This window comes from Oncorhynchus gorbuscha, linkage group LG17 (genome assembly GCF_021184085.1).
Source record: "Oncorhynchus gorbuscha isolate QuinsamMale2020 ecotype Even-year linkage group LG17, OgorEven_v1.0, whole genome shotgun sequence".
NCBI lineage: Eukaryota > Metazoa > Chordata > Actinopteri > Salmoniformes > Salmonidae > Oncorhynchus > Oncorhynchus gorbuscha.
This window is the reverse complement of record NC_060189.1, coordinates 39,838,115-39,854,888: the sequence shown is the minus strand read 5'-3', so window position 1 is coordinate 39,854,888 and position 16,774 is coordinate 39,838,115. Positions and strand designations below refer to the sequence as shown.

Here is a 16,774-nt window from a genome sequence, read left to right as displayed (position 1 = left end):
CCTCTTCTTCTTCCTACTTCTGTCCTCCTCTATGTCCCCATGTCACTCCTCAAATGGTATACATGATGAATCTATAACTATATACAGTATATTATATACTGTAATATAATGTGTTTGTGTTCCAGGGCGAGGAGACGGCGACAAGATGCGGCAGCTGGAGGACAAGATCCAGAGCCTGACCAAGGACCTCCATGACCTGCAGTCCACCCTGAGGGGCATGAATGAACGTTTCCAGGAGGAGATGCACAAACCGGGTTTCACCGGTGGCGGCACCAAGACCCCTGCAGACTCAGCCCAGCCCGAGATGAAAGAGACCATCCACAGCATCCAGACCAAACTGGACCAGCTGGACAACCGGACCCAGGCCCATGACAAGACCCTGGTCAGCATCAATAACCACCTGGTCAATGGGAATGCTGGCAGTGGGAATGATCTCGGGGGTGGCACTGGCGGCTCCTCTGGAGGCACCGGTGGGTTTAGTGGTGGGACGCTCAGCACGCTGAAAGAGGAGATCCTGAGAGAGCTGGAGAGGAGGGTGTCTCTGTCCTGCTCCTCCTGCCAGTCTGGGGTGGAGGACCTGCGAATGCAGCAGCAGGAGATCAGGGAGAGGATCCAGGTAATGGAAAAGCAGATGAACGCAGTGGACGGACACTACCGCCAGAGCCTGGACGGCCTACGCCGGGAGGTCACACGCTCCCAGGGCTGCTGCAACACTGTCACCGACCTCAAGAACAGGGTCACAGATGCAGAGAGAAAGATCAGCTCTGCGTCGGAGAACTACAATGTCATCCAGAACCGCCTGGATAAGGAGTTGGGAAGTGGTGGTAGTCATGGTGGTGGAGGTTTCGGAGGAGGTGGCTTTGGACCCGGTGGTGGCTTTGGACCCAATGCTGGCAGCGGCTTACCCAAGGTTATAGAGGACAGGCTGGATAGCCGTCTGAACGACCTGGAAAGGCAGTTGAACAGCACAGTGCAGCACACAGAAGAGAGCTGCACCTTAATAGAGAACGACTTGAAGGACTACTTCCACCGTGAGCTCGGTGATCTCCGGACCATGTTCCTGGACCGCTTCGATGCCCAGGGCTACCGCATCGAAGACATAGAGCTGGACGTGGGCACCTTAAAAGACAGAGTGTCGGACCACGACAAGAAGCTGACCCGCCTGGAGAACTCTACGGCACTCCTAGACAAGAGTCTGACTGACTGTGGCTGTGGAGGATTAGAAGGAGGAGCTGGAGGAGTGGTAGAAGGTGGAAGAGGAGATGGAGGAGGAAGAGGAGGAAGTGGAGGAACATGGGGAACAAGAGGGAGAGGAGATGGAGGAGGATGGGGAGGAGCTGGAGGAGGAGTAGGGGGAGGAGGAAAAGGAGATGGAGGAGGAAATAAAGGAACTGGAGAAGGATGGGGAGGAGCAGGGGGAGCAGAGGAAACCGGAACTGGAGGAGTTGGAGATGGCGGAAGAGGAGAAATAGGGGGAACCGGAGATCGATGGGGTGGAGCTGGAGGAGACAGAGGAAATGATTACAACGGAGACTCTGTGAAGTCTATCACGTGGAGGGTGGTGGCTAATGAGGACGAGATCCGCCGCTTCGACACACGTATCAAGGACCTGTCCGTCTCAGGCGACTCGCTAATGGACAAGGTGGTGGACCTCAGCCACGACATCCGTAAAATCAAAGCCCTGACCGGAGACAATGGCGAGCACTTCAACCGCATTGTCACAGAGATCGAGACACTAGGTCGTTGCGTGGACGACTGCAACATCTGCGGAAGAGTGGAAGACGAGTTGAAGAAGCTGAAGAACCACACGCAGCACACTCTGAGCCGCTGGGAGAAGGACATCGACGCCATCCGGACACGGGTGGACTCAGACCAGAGCTCCTGTTCGCAGGTGTGCTCCACCCTGCAGGAGGAGGTGGGAAAACTCCAGGAGGAGGTGGACAAGTGTAGTGGCCAGTGTAAGATCCGCCTTGTGACCCCAACAACAGGTGGCGGAACTGGAGGAGGCCTGGATGACCCCCAGAAGCCTCTGGATGGCCACAGTGTGATTGGAGGAACATCTAACAACGGCCACCTCAAGTCCCTGCAGGGCGAGCTGTCCGAGGTCATCCTGACCTTCAGCTCCATTAATGACACACTGAGGGGCCTGGAGCACACAGTGCAGAAACACGGCAGCATCATCACCGACCTGGGCAACACAAAGAACAAGATAATCTCAGAGCTGGACAAGATCCAGCAGGACGTGACCGAGCACATTGAGGAGAGTCGCAACCACCTCGACGGGGTGGATCGTGATGTGCGCCGTTTCGAGAACACCCTGGTGGTGGAGATGGGTGACTGCAAGCGCTCTGGTGACGGCCTGGAGAAGAGGCTGTCCAAGATGGAGGGTGTGTGTGGACGGCTGGACGGCATCTCGGACTCGCTCCAGAAGATCAAGGAGGGGCTGAACAAGCATGTGTCGGGCCTGTGGAACTGTGTGAACGGCCTGAACGCCACGGTCATCTCCCACGGAGGGGTCATCAAGAACATCCAGACCACTCAGCTGGACGGGATCCACGGGAAAATCAAGAACCTCAATTCGTCCATCAGCAATATCCTCAAGGAGTTCCAGAACCTCTCGGAACAGGACCTTACAGGTGAGTGTGTTGACTTGACACTACATTCCTTACATTACTCCCAGCTGTTTCAAAAGATATTATCTCGATCAGGGATTAGCAACTCCAGTCTTTGGGTGCCTGAATGGTGACACACTTTCCCTCCAGCCCTATAGCTAACACACCTGAATAAATGAATTGCAATCTAAACTGAAGACCATGATAATTTGATTATTGGAGCCAGGTGTATTAGCAGGACTGGGGTTGCCATTCCCTTGATCTAATGTAGGTATCTTCAGAAACTAAACAGTGCATGGTTTGGACATACAGAGCATGTTCATTTAGACATGATTTACATTGACAATGTTTGAGGATTTGTTGAGTTCATACTGATTCAATATAGTGATATGTTAATGAAACCTATCCTCACTCACACATGTTTTGCTTTGTGTGCAGTTGGTTAAGTTGGTTAGAGGTTTGAATGATACATTGCTTTTGGTAGAACTGTACAAAAACCATAGTGTGTCTTAAAAACGCCAGGCTAACCTTGTCCTGTCTATACTAGACAAGTATATGAGACACAGCACAACCAGTGGATATACGAACACAATGAACAATGGTCTGTAAAGTTTAAATTGACACATTTGCAACGAAGTGTCAACATACAAATCGATGCTAGCTACAATACACACAGAGACCTATCAAACACCAACAAAGATGATTACAAAAACATTAATAATCCAGTCATTTAAACAAAATATGTGAGTCTCACACATTCAATGGTGGCCTGCTATTAGTATGTGTATGTCTGTTAGTGTTATGCAGTCTTTCATAACTCTCCTTGAAGCTTCTCGGTCTTAGGTCTTAGGTCTTAGTGTTAAAATAATTACAGTATTCTGTGTCTGGTGGGAACATAGAAATATAAAGAAGACTTTAGATGGATGTAATTAATTTTAACATGGACATTGCCAGTAGCCCTATCCACTCATGCCCCCTGTAATCCCGTATAAGAGTTGAAAATGGCAGATTTTTATCATTGATAATCACCTAAATTTACAGTAACATTGCTATACATGACGTCAGAGCTCAGGTTCTCCACTTGTTTGTTAGAGTGAGGGGAAATGCTGTAAATCAAGTTGATGTTTTCTGAAAGATGAGCCGTTGAGAATTATTATAAGTACCGCTTTGATGTCATACAAGCAAACCACACACCCGTGAGTCCAAATGGGCACTTCATATTTCTAAATTTTAAAAGTCATGTAATTGTGTCAACATCTATGATCGCTATGTTTGAGCAACTGTTACAAAGATGACATACATTATACCCTGGGTTGTCCTGACCACAATTTTTGCCAGATTGTGAAGATAATTAGCCGTGGAACCCGCACTTGAATGCACTTATGACTCCATTCTATGCGTGCCAAAATTACAATGTTTGTAAGATCATATTTTATAGAATAAGTGTTCAAATTATGCCCACTTGACCCAGATTGTGATTTATAATGGAATGTTTTTGGATTGCTTAAACAACAAAAATTGGGGACGCAAACAAAACAAAAAACTATGAGTATGTTGCTTCAGTTAATCAATGGCAAAGGTAGGAGAGCTCAAAACAGCACCTTATAGACTTCCGGCAATGGCAAATCTCTAACAAGTGAGTTGGAAGTTAAAACATCTCTTATCACCAAAACAAAAAATGCCAATCTTGCAGAGACTCAGACGAGGCATGTAATAGTGCCCTCCTCTGACAGCCTCGGCGGATGCTCGGCGGATGCTAGCTCGGAAGAATCACCAGCATGATTCAGAATGGAGATTGACAAAGGTATAACAAAAATCCAAGAGACGCTTTCTGAACACCTCATCAAAATTGATATGCTGGTCGATAAACTCCATGAAGACCAGAAAGTCACAAAGGGACGAGTGACAAAGTTAGAAAAATACCATTCTGACCACTAGGCTGCCATCCTGGACGTCCGCAAGGATATGGAGCCAAAGTACAAGAAATTGGAAGACGCCATCTCTAAACTCTAGGAGAAATTCGACATTCACGAAAATGTCCAAAAGCGCTTGAATTTGAGATTTCCAGGTTCCCTGGGGGCTGTGGAGGGAAGAGACACCATCTCCTTTCTACAGAAATGGATTCCCAAAATTCTGAACCTACCCCCTTCCGTGCACCCACTGGAAATCATCCACCTCTGGCCTGCTCGCCTCCCTACCACTGAGGAAGTACAGCTCCCGCTCAGCCCAGTCAAAACTGTTCGCTGCTCTGGTCCCCCAATGGTGGAACAAACTCCCTCACGACGCCAGGACAGCGGAGTCAATCACCACCTTCCGGAGACACCTGAAACCCCACCTCTTTAAGGAATACCTAGGATAGGATAAGTAATCCCTCTCACCCCCCCCCCTTAAGATTTAGATGCACTATTGTAAAGTGACTGTTCCACTGGATGTCATAAGGTGAATGCACCAATTTGTAAGTCGCTCTGGATAAGAGCGTCTGCTAAATGACTTAAATGTAATGTAAATGATTGAGAGGGCCCATCGCACTCTATGGAGGTGACTACCTGGCCCGGTTGCACATAGGGCATTTGTCATGAAATTTCTACGGTGCCAGGACACTGTCCGCATCCTCTGTCCTGCCCGAGCAAAGGGAAAGCTCAAGTACGGAGATGCCAGAATCATAATTTTTCCGGGTCTTTCTCCCATACTACATCAGAGGAGGAGGGCTTTCTCCCCACAGATGAGGCTCCTGCAGCAGGCTGGCTTGGCATGCAGCCTGCACTACCCGGCGACTTTGTGGATCGAAACCAAGAATGGTGAGCGCATATTTGACTCTGTGAAGATGGCTGAAATATACACGAGGAAAGAACTCCCTGACTTGTTCACTCCTACTACATCATGATTTACTGTCTTTGAACTTGTAGTAGATATAGATATAGTTGATAGTGACCTGTTAGAACATGAGGATACAGCAAAATGACTTATAGGATCGACTGGCTGGCACATCTGGCTGGCTAGATTGATAATGACTGGCGAGGTAACATTGGATCAAAGCTAATGTTGGCTGTGCTATTTAGCCAGCTCGCTAAGTTTAGGCTGTGACTCTAGCTATAGCCACACTAATCCAGGTAGTTACATTTTTCTGTATACTTTTACTTTACGCACAGAGATCCAGTCGGGTTTAGTTAAACAGTTACGTGGCTTTAGACTGGTTTGAAGCCTAACTACAATTGAAGTCGGAAGTTTACATACACCTTAGCCAAATACATTTAAACTCAGTTTTTCACAATTCCTGACAATTAATCCTGGTTACAATTCCCTTTTTTTAGGTCAGTTAGGATCACCACTTTATTTTAAGTATGTGAAATGTCAGAATAACAGTAGAGAGAATGATTTACTTCCGCTTGTATTTCTTTCATCACATTCCCAGTCGGTCAGAAGTTTACAAACCCTCAATTAGTATTTGGTAGCATTGCCTTTAAATTGTTTAACTTGGGTAAAAGGTTTCAGGTAGCCTTCCACAAGCTTCCCACAATAAGTTGGGTGAATTTTGACCCATTCGTCCTGACAGAGCGGGTGTAACTGAGTCAGGTTTGTAGGCCTCCTTGCTTGCACACACCTTTTCAGTTCTGCACACAAATGTTCTATAGGATTGAGATCAGAGCTTTTTTATGGCCATTCTAATACTTTGACTTTGTTGTCCTTAAGCCATTTTGCCTCAACTTTGGAAGTATGCTTGGGGTCATTGTCATTTGCGACCAAGCTTTAACTTCCTGACTAATGTCTTGAGATGTTGCTTCAATATATCCACATTTCTTACCTCATGATACCATCTATTTTGTGAAGTGCACCAGTCCCTCCTGCAGCAAAGCACTCCCACAACGTGATGCTGCCATCCCAGTGCTTCACGGTTTGGATGGGGTTCCTCGGCTTGCAAGCCTCCCCCTTTTTCCTCCAAACATAACAATGGTCATTATGGCCAAACTGTTCTATTTTTGTTTCATCAGACCAGAAGACATTTCTCCAAAAAGCACGGTCTAAGTCCCCATGTGCAGTTGCAAACCATAGTCTGGCTGTTTTATGTCGGTTTTGGAGCAGTGGCTTCTTCCTTGCTGAGCGGCCTTTCAGGTTATGTCGATATAGGACTTGTTTTACTGTGGATATAGATACTTTTGTACCTGTTTCGTCCATCATCTTCACAAGGTCCTTTGCTGTTGTTCTGGGATTGATTTGTACTTTTCGTACCAAAGTACGTTCATCTCTAGGAGACAGAACCCATCTCCTTCCTGAGCGGTATGTAGGCTGTGGTCCCATGGTGTTTATGCTTGCGTACTATTGCTTGTACAGATGAACGTGGTACCTTCAGATGACATTCAAATTGCTCCCAAGAATGAACCAGACTTGTGAAGGTCTACAATTATTTTTCTGAGGTCTTGGCTGATTTTATTTTTTGATTTCCCATGATGTCAAGCAAAGAAGCACTGAGTTTGAAGGTAGACCTTGAAAGACATCCACAGGTACACCTCCAATTGACTCAAATTATGTCAATTAGCGTCTAAAGCCATGACATGATTTTCTGAAATTTTCCAAGCTGTTTGAAGGCACAGTCAACTTAGTGTATGTAAACTTCTGACCCACTGGAATTGTGATACAGTGAATTATAAGTGAAATAATCTGTCTGTAAACATTTGTTGGAAAAATGACTTGTGTCATGCACAAAGTAGATGTCCTAACCGACTTGCCAAAACTATAGTTTGTTAACAAGAAGTTTACCCCGAATCCAAAAATAATGACCAAGAACCTGTAGTGGAGGCTTCATTAGATGAAGAAAAAGCTTTTGACTGGGTAGAATGGAACTACCTGTCACGTTCTGACCTTAGTTCCTTTGTTTTGTCTTTGGTTTTGTCTTTGGTATGGTCAGGGCGTGAGTTGGGTGGGTTGTCTATGTTAGTTTTTCTATGATTTTCTATTTCTGTATTTGGCCTGGTATGGTTCTCAATCAGAGGCAGCTGTCAATCGTTGTCCCTGATTGAGAACCATATTTAGGTAGCCGGTGTTCTATTGTGTTTTGTGGATGGATATTTTCCGTGTTTGTGCCACACAGGACTCTTTTGTTTGTTTCATGTTGTTATTTTGTATTTTGTAGTGTTCAGTTTTTTTCATATTAAAATGGACACATACCTCGCTGCAAATTGGTCCGACCTCTCTTACTCTTCATCAGAGGAGGACCTGTTTGAAGTTTTACAGAGGATGAATACTGAACCTAAGTATGTAGGTCTGATTAGATTCCGCTATGTGTGGCCACTTGGAGACACCAGTTAGACCTATCATTCAAACCCTTGTAATATTGTTTTTCTTATCTAGCACCTACTCCAAAATGTCAAGTCATATTCTTATTATGTTACTGAGTGTATCCAGAATATTTTCAGATTTTGTTATTGACAAATGCTGTGAAAAGTATAGTAAATGTAGAATGCACATACAAACAACAGTGTAATTTTTGGAATCAATCTAATTTCCCCATAGCAAAGTGTTCTCTTTAATTGCTACCTTGGTCATGCATATGCTTTTTATAATTATTCTGTTGGAAACATTTCAATTTGGCCCTATCCATAAAGGCCAATTTCTTCTGGTGTATGGGGTTAAGGGCTACCACCATTTGAAGTAGTAAACTGGGTTGGGATTCCTATTGATCGGGAGCGATGTATTCTTCTTCAAATTGTGTTGCCTATGGTTTGTAAATGGCTTTATGCAACAACACAAAAATATCACTGCCATTAGCAGTCAAAATAAATGAATGACACACTATATTTGGTTCAGGAACCAGCACTGCATGTGGCAGTAAATCACCAATATAAACTTTATGCTTTTTTTCAAACACAAAAGAAGAAGACACTTGACTATTTTAAAATGGCACCAGAGTGAATTTTGGTTTAATCACATTTTTGTCATTTAATAATTTGTTAATAACTAAAACTATAAGTTGACTTAAACTCTAGTCTAGTTTTAGTCACAGCCATTTTAGTCACATAATAGTCTGCATTTTTTCTGTAAAATAATGACTATTTAGGCTACCTCTAACATCTAACAAGTATTTTTCATCATAGTTATTGTTGACAAAATTAACACTGAATGGCACAGATACAAAGATGAGTCCTCTGTTTATGTGGGTGGAATTCAATTATATATTTGAATGAGAAAACTCCTCCACTGTATTGTTAACACAGTCTGGAATTTGTTCTATGTCCTGTGTCCAATAACAGGCAGTATTTCAGTTAAATATATGTAAATTAAGAAAGTTACATGTATTAATATTGTTGTCATTGCCTCCCACCACCCCAGGCCTGCCTGGTCCTCAAGGTCCCTCTGGGGAAAGAGGGTTCCCAGGCTTGCCCGGCCCCAAGGGGTCTCAAGGTAGGGACGGACCTGTGGGCAGGCAGGGAGAGAACGGGCCCAGAGGACCACCAGGTAACAGGAACCATATAAACCCTTCATAATACATGTTAATGCTTCAGGAAGTGTTGTTTTGCTATATGTTGATGTTTGACATCAAATCACAATTTATTTCATGTGCAAAGTCACAACACACTTTACAGAAAGAAAAAATAATAAAAATAGTAATGAATACTTAAAAACAAACATGGTTGAACAGTTTGAATTGGTCCAACTACTGAACTAATCTCTTCCTGTCTTCTTCATTCCAGGTCTCAAAGGTGAACAAGGTATGTTGATGTTTGTTTTATCATTGCATTTGAGTCCTACTGTTGCAATGTGCTAATGCCTTCAACAGTGATGTGTCTTTCACCCCATTACATCAAAATAAAATGTTATTTGTCACATGCGCCAAATACAACAGGTATTTTACAGTGAAATGTTTATGCAGTTTTAAGAAGAAAAAAAAGTGTTAAAGTATTTACTAACATGTAGCATTCTGTAGCATTCCCATCACAAAGGCAGTATAGCTGCGTCTGATCTACAGAAGATTAGCCTATTACAGGAAAACATCTTTCTCACTATGTTCCCTAAACTTTATTTACCTTGCCATTTTGTCTGTAATGAACCGTGAAAATAGATTTCCTCATGTCAGAACAATGAAAAATCACATATGGTGTAGATAAAAATCATGTTCTCCCTCTACTCCTGCTGGGTTATTTTCTGAGACTTGATGTGATTTTGCCCGCAGGTATGCCAGGTGCTGATGCCAACGTGCCCAAGCTCTCCTTCTCTGCAGCTCTCACCTACCCCGTGCTCAACGCTGGCACCATCGTCTTCGACAAGATCTTTGTCAACGAGGGAGAGTTCTATGACCCGCGGACAGGTACTGAATTTGTATTTGTATTTATTTTTGATCCCCATTAGCTGCTGCCAAGACTACTCTTCCTAGTCTAACTTTAATTCTGTGAATAACAGTTGTATCTTATATAATTTGCTCTATTGGACTTGTTTAATGTGTGAAAGTTACATATTTCTAAAAAATATTTTTGAATTTCACGCACTACTTTTTCAGCGGAATGTTGTCGAGAGAAAGGTTTTAAGGTGTATTTTTACTTGCTTTTTAATAGAAAGGCATTGTTGTTGTTTTGAGGTTGAATAAGTATACACAAACATGATCAGTGTATACTATTGATGCCAATGTATACTGTGAATTCAATCTGCATGTGAAGCAGTGGAGATTCCTCAGAGGAGGAAGGTTAAACATTAAAATAGTGAAACATAAAAAAAGTTATTATTTTTAGATAAAACTATACTAAATATATTCACGTCACCAAATAACTGATTTAAACACACTGTTTTACAATGGTCTACAGTAGCCTCAACAACACCCTCTAGGCATGCACCATGGTGTAGACGGAGGACAGCTGTTTTCTGTCCTCATCTGGGAACATTGACTTCAATACAAAACCTAAGAGGCTCGTGGTTTTCACCCAATTCCATAGACTTACACAGTAATTATGACAACTTCCAGAGGACGTCCTCCAACCTATCAGAGCTTTTGCAGCATGAACTGACATGTTGTTCATCCAATTAAAGGATCAAATAATTAATCTAGTACTGAAAGCATAAGCTATAGCTAGCTAGCACTGCAGTGTTGTGAGAGGTTGACTCAAAGAGAGAGAAAGAGAATAGTTGAACAGTTTTGAACAAATTAATTTCTTCAAAAGTTAAGGAAAAGCAGCAGAGAGAGAGAGATCGTTGTATTTTTTTTCTTCCTCTTGGCTTACCTTTCACTTACTTAGCTAATACAGCTAATTTAGTCTACTCAACAAACTGACTCAAACAGAGGGGAATGCTATGTACAGTGGGGAGAACAAGTATTTGATACACTGCCGATTTTGCAGGTTTTCCCACTTACAAAGCATGTAGAGGTCTGTAATTTTTATCATAGGTACACTTCAACTACGAGAGACGGAATCTAAAATAAAAATCCAGAAAATCACATTGTATGATTTTTTTAGTAATTCATTAGCATTTTATTGCATGACAGAAGTATTTGATTCATCAGAAAAGCAGAACTTAATATTTCGTACAGAAACCTTTGTTTGCAATTACAGAGATCATACGTTTCCTGTAGTTCTTGACCAGGTTTGCACACACTGCAGCAGGGATTTTGGCCCACTCCTCCATTACAGACCTCCAGATCCTTCGGATTTCGGCTCTGTCGCTGGGCAAAACAGACTTTCAGCTCCCTCCAAAGATTTTCTATTGGGTTCAGGTCTGGAGACTGGCTAGGCCACTCCAGGACCTTGAGATGCTTCTTACGGAGCCACTCCTTACTTGTCCTGGCTGTGTGTTTTTCGGGTCATTGTCATGCTGGAAGACCCAGCCACGACCCATCTTCAATGCTCTTACTGAGGGAAGGAGGTTGTTGGCCAAGATCTCGCGATACATGGCCCCATCCATCCTCCCCTCAATACGGTGCAGTCGTCCTGTCTCCTTTGCAGAAAAGCATCCCCAAAGAATGATGTTTCCACCTCCATGCTTCACGGTTGGGATGGTGTTCTTGGGGTTGTACTCATCCTTCTTCATCCTCCAAACACGGCGAGTGGAGTTTAGATCAAAAGGCTCTATTTTTGTCTCATCAGACCACATGACCTTCTCCCATTCCGCCTCTGGATCATCCAGATGGTCATTGGCAAACTTCAGAAGGGCCTGTACATGCGCTGGCTTGAGCAGGGGGACCTTGCATGCGCTGCAGGATTTTAATCCATGACGGCATAGTGTGTTACTAATGGTTTTCTTTGAGACTGTGGTCCCAGCTCTCTTCAGGTCATTGACCAGGTCCTGCCGTGTAGTTCTGGGCTGATCCCTCACCTTCCTCATGATCATGCCCCACGAGGTGATATCTTGCATGGAGCCCTAGACCGAGGGTGATTGACCGTCATTTTGAACTTCTTCCATTTTCTAATAATTGCGCCAACAGTTGTTGCCTTCTCACCAAGCTGCTTGCCTATTGTCCTGTAGCCCATCCCAGCCTTGTGAAATTTTATCCCTGATGTCCTTACACAGCTCTCTGGTCTTGGCCATTGTGGAGAGGTTGGAGTCTGTTTGATTGAGTGTGTGGACATGTGACTTTTATACAGCTAATGAGTTCAAACAGGTGCAGTTAATACAGGTAATGAGTGGAGAACAGAAGGGATTCTCAAAGAAAAACTAACAGGTCTGTGAGAGCCGTAATTCTTACTGGTTGGTAGGTGATCAAATACTTATGTCATGCAATAAAATGCAAATTAATTACTTAAAAATCATACAATGTGATTTCTGGATTTTTGTTTTAGATTCCGTCTCTCACAGTTGAAGCGTACCTATTCTGCCCTTGAGTTGCGTTCCAATGCAAAACTAGACAGATAGCTAACAACTAAGTCTTCAATAAAACTCCCAAGGCGTGACTTTTCGTGAATGAATATATTGAAAACGTTTATGTTGTGAAACTGCAAAATACAGAAAAGAATATACTTTAGTATTCAATTCACACCGACATACTGTAGCTGTACATTAAACATTTGAAGTTGCATAAATACAAAGCACGCGCTAAGGTACCATGCATCTGGCATGATGCCAAACCATATAGCTAATTGTTAACCATATGGTAAGTGGCTCCTTTCATTACTCTAATAATGTATAACCATCTATGTAGAATAACAAAGCATATTACACTAGAAACAGTAACAAAACTACAGTATTGTATATTTTACAATTAGTTTGCATGACGCATGAGCAAAGTAATACAGCTAACGACATACATTAAAGGCATTGCAATTTGTGAGTAAATGCAACCAACATTGATATGTAAGCAACTCTATCAATAACAAGATTATCATCATTAGCTAAATGTTTGAATTGAACTTACAAACAAATATTTTTCCAAGGCTGAAGCATGACAAGAAATAACTACATTGAAAGACCTGCACCGTAGCGTTGTTTGTAGCTGCTACTATGCGTGTAAAACAAATTCGGTACTTCCTGTTTGCGTCGTCTTTTTTTACCAGAAAGCGCCACTAGGGGGCAAATAACACCATTGAACACAATGAAAATCCAATTTAACCATTGTAATAAAATAATCTGTTATCTTCTAACAGGATGGCAGCACACTCCCCGCCTGGTAAAATGAAATTGTGCCACTATGAAATAAAACATATCAAGAAACAAATAATGTCCTTTCTATTTTTATCTTTTGTCTCTAGGATGCTTCAGAAAGAAGAACAACAATCTCTGAGATTGGTCTCAGAAACACCTTAGCAGCTCCTTGCTTGACAATTTTTAGTTCTACTTTCCTAACGTTTTTGTCAGTACTGGGAAAGGTTTTTACCACAAGCCCGACTGGCCAGTCATTTCTGTGTGCCTGACTGTCTTTCAATAAGACAACATCTCCCACTTTTACATTTGGCTTTTCTGCTGTCCATTTTCTGCGTCTCTGCAGCGTTGTCAGGTACTCCTGTCTCCACCTTTTCCAAAAAGGTGTCAGCGAGACACTGGACTTGCTTCCACTGTTTTCCATGAAGGTCGTTCATGCTGAAGTATCCAGAAGGGGCTGAGGTAGCGCTGGTCTTTTGTGTAAGTAACATTGAGGGTGTGAGATCTCGCATTGATTATTGCCATAACTTCAGACATAAGAGTGCTCAAGACCTCATGTGTGAGATGAGTGGAGCCCGTCTGAAACAGCATAGCATCAAGAATACGTCTGGCAACCCCAATGAGTCTCTCCCAAGAACCACCCATATGAGACGAGTGTGGAGGATTAAATATCCAAGTACATCCCTTATCTGAGAGGTATTTAGTCAGTTCTGAGTCATTTGTATCGATACCCAGTTCCCTGCAGGCACCTATAAAGTTTGTACCTCGATCAGACCGTAGCACTTTTGCTGGACCACGGATAGCGAAAAAACGCCTCAGCGCGTTGATGAAGCTGGATGTGGACATGGATTCGATAAGCTCGATATGGACTGCTCTAGTAGACATACATGTAAAGAGCACCGCCCAGTGCTTGGAGTCTGCACTACCTCCTCTAGTGTGACGAGTTATGACATTCCATAGTCCAAACACATCAAGTCCAACGCTGGTGAATGGTGGTTCAGATGTGAGTCTGTCTGCAGGCAAGTCAGCCATTTTTTGGTCAACTATCCTCCCTCTAACCTTGCGGCAGGTGACACACTTGTGAATGATACCAGAGACCAGACGTTTGCTCCCAATAATCCAGAAGCCTGCTGCTCGAATAGCTCCATCTGAAAAATGACGGCCTTGGTGAGCCACTTGCTTGTGATAATGTCTTACCAGCAGAGTGGCAACATGATGTATGCGTGGGATGATGAGAGGATGTTTTTCGTCTTGTAACATGTCGGCGGAGGATAAGCGGCCTCCCACCCTCAGCAACCCATCCTCATCAATCACTGGGTTCAGCTTTTTGAGTGTACTTTACTTTGGGAACTCTTTTCCTTTTTCAATGCATTTGAATTCCTCTCTGAAGGCTTCATGTTGCACACAGTGAATGATTGCTGTTTTGGCTTGTGGCAACTCACTTGTACCGCATGGTTTATTACAGTCATGCCAGCCTCTGCAGCTGGTGTTGTCTGCACCTTCATGGAAGGATCTTGCAACATGAATGAGTCGTGCTGTGGCTCGATTGAGAGTTTTCCAGCTTGAGAACCTCTCAAAGCGATGAGAGCCGAGTTGAGCTCCAGAAACTTTAGAGGCAAAGACAGTGACGTCTGGTCGAATCTCTGCATCTGTGTGAGGCTCTACAAGGTCAAAATTGATGTTCTCAGGCTTACTTGGGTTTGTTTGGGTCAGGAACGGTGGACCTGAGAACCAACTAGTGTGTTTTAAGAGCGCAGCAAGTATGGGCCTGGTTGCATGGTCTGCTGGATTGCTGTCAGTGTTTATATAGCACCACTGATCTGGATGGGTAGACTTCCTGATGCGAGTTATCCTATTGGCAACATAAACATAGAATATTTTGGTGACATTGTGGATGTAACCGAGAACTATCTTACTGACTCTGTAGAACTTGGGTGCATGTATATCAATGTCAATTTCGTCTTTGATCAGTTCATACATCTCAACAGCTAGCAAAGCCGCACACAGTTCTAGGCGTGGGATAGTGTGGGCCGGACGAGGGGCCAATTTTGATTTCCCCATGACAATCCAACATGGCATTGACCTTCCGGGTCAATAACTCTCAGGTAGGCTACCGCTACTATGGCTACTGTAGAGGCATCTGAGAAGATGTGTAGCTCTCTTCTTTGAGTGGTAGACAAGGAGACTGGGATGTAGGTCTGTGTGCCTGACTGTCTTTCAATAAGACAACATCTCCCACTTTTACATTTGGCTTTTCTGCTGTCCATTTTCTGCGTCTCTGCAGCGTTGTCAGGTACTCCTGTCTCCACCTTTTCCAAAAAGGTGTCAGCGAGACACTGGACTTGCTTCCACTGTTTTCCATGAAGGTCGTTCATGCTGAAGTATCCAGAAGGGGCTGAGGTAGCGCTGGTCTTTTGTGTAAGTAACATTGAGGGTGTGAGAATGGTAGGCATGTCAGGGTCGGTTGATCCCAGGCTGTTCCAACTCCATCAAAGATTCCTTCCACATTTTTCAGTCCCCTCTTTTTCTGTGGGAAGAGGGGCATCCCACTCACTCTGATCAGAAGAGAGTTCTCTGATTATAAGGCTTTACCTTGCATTGTTATTGGAGCCACGAACCTAAGGGGGTCATAAAGACTATTCCCTGTGGACAGGATGCCTCTCCTCGTAAAAGGCTTCTCATTGTGGGAAACCTGGAATGAGATGCTGTCTGTTTCCAGGTTCCAGGAAAGTCCCAGACTCCGTTGAAAGGGGAGAGGATCCACTCCTAGGTCCAGATCTTTTAAGTCTTTCGCACGGTCCTCCATAGGGAAGGCTTCCATAACTGTTTTGCTATTGGATGCAATCTTGTGTAGTTTCATGTTGGACTCCGCCAACATTGCTTGTGTTTTTCTTAGAATGTTGACAGCTTCTTCTGTAGTAGCTACTGATGTCAGACCATCATCGACATAGAAGTTCCTCACTACATATTGCTTGGGTTCTGACACATGTTCCTTCTCACCCTGTAGCGCTGCTCGTCTCATGCAGTAGATGGCTACGGCTGGTGAAGGGCTGTTCCCAAATACATGCACTTTCATCCTGTACTCAGTTATGTTTCTATCTGGGTTGTTGTCTTCATACCAGAGAAACCTTAAGTAATCTCTGTGATCCTCACGTACACCAAAACAGTAAAACATTTGTTGCACATCTGCTGTTAGTGCAATGCAATCCTTGCAGAAACGCATTAGGACACCCAAGAGTGTGTTGTTTTAGTCTGGACCACTGAGCAGAACATCGTTAAGTGACACGCCTTGACACTTAGCACTGGAGTCAAATACTACTCGTATTTGTTCAGGCTTTTGTGGATGGTAAACACCAAATATGGGCAGATACCAACGTTCTTCGTCTCCCTCTAGTGGCTGTGAAGGTTCGGCTTGGTCGTTATCCAGCATCTTTTGCATGAAGTCAATAAAATTACGCTTAATGTCAGGCTTCTTGTCTAAAGTCCTGCGAAGTGATGTGAGACGGTTCATGGCCTGCTCCCTGTTATTAGGAAGGCGACGTCTAGTGAGGCGAAAGGGTAGTGGAGCCACCCAGTTGTTTCCATCATCCTGAAAAACCTGTTTGTCC

The 16,774-nt window shown here is 43.8% G+C and overlaps 1 protein-coding gene across 1 annotated transcript in view; it reads left to right on the top strand.

Moving 5' to 3' along the window:
• LOC124001221 (EMILIN-1-like) overlaps window positions 1–16,774 on the top strand; it is a 98,816-nt gene that overhangs the window by 74,215 nt on the left and 7,827 nt on the right. Inside the window, exons 4-8 of the mRNA XM_046307850.1 lie at window positions 126–1,250; window positions 1,533–2,636; window positions 8,937–9,062; window positions 9,299–9,316; window positions 9,778–9,912. Of these exons, the coding sequence (XP_046163806.1) occupies window positions 126–1,250; window positions 1,533–2,636; window positions 8,937–9,062; window positions 9,299–9,316; window positions 9,778–9,912 (2,508 nt within the window). The remainder of the gene's footprint in view (window positions 1–125; window positions 1,251–1,532; window positions 2,637–8,936; window positions 9,063–9,298; window positions 9,317–9,777; window positions 9,913–16,774) is intronic.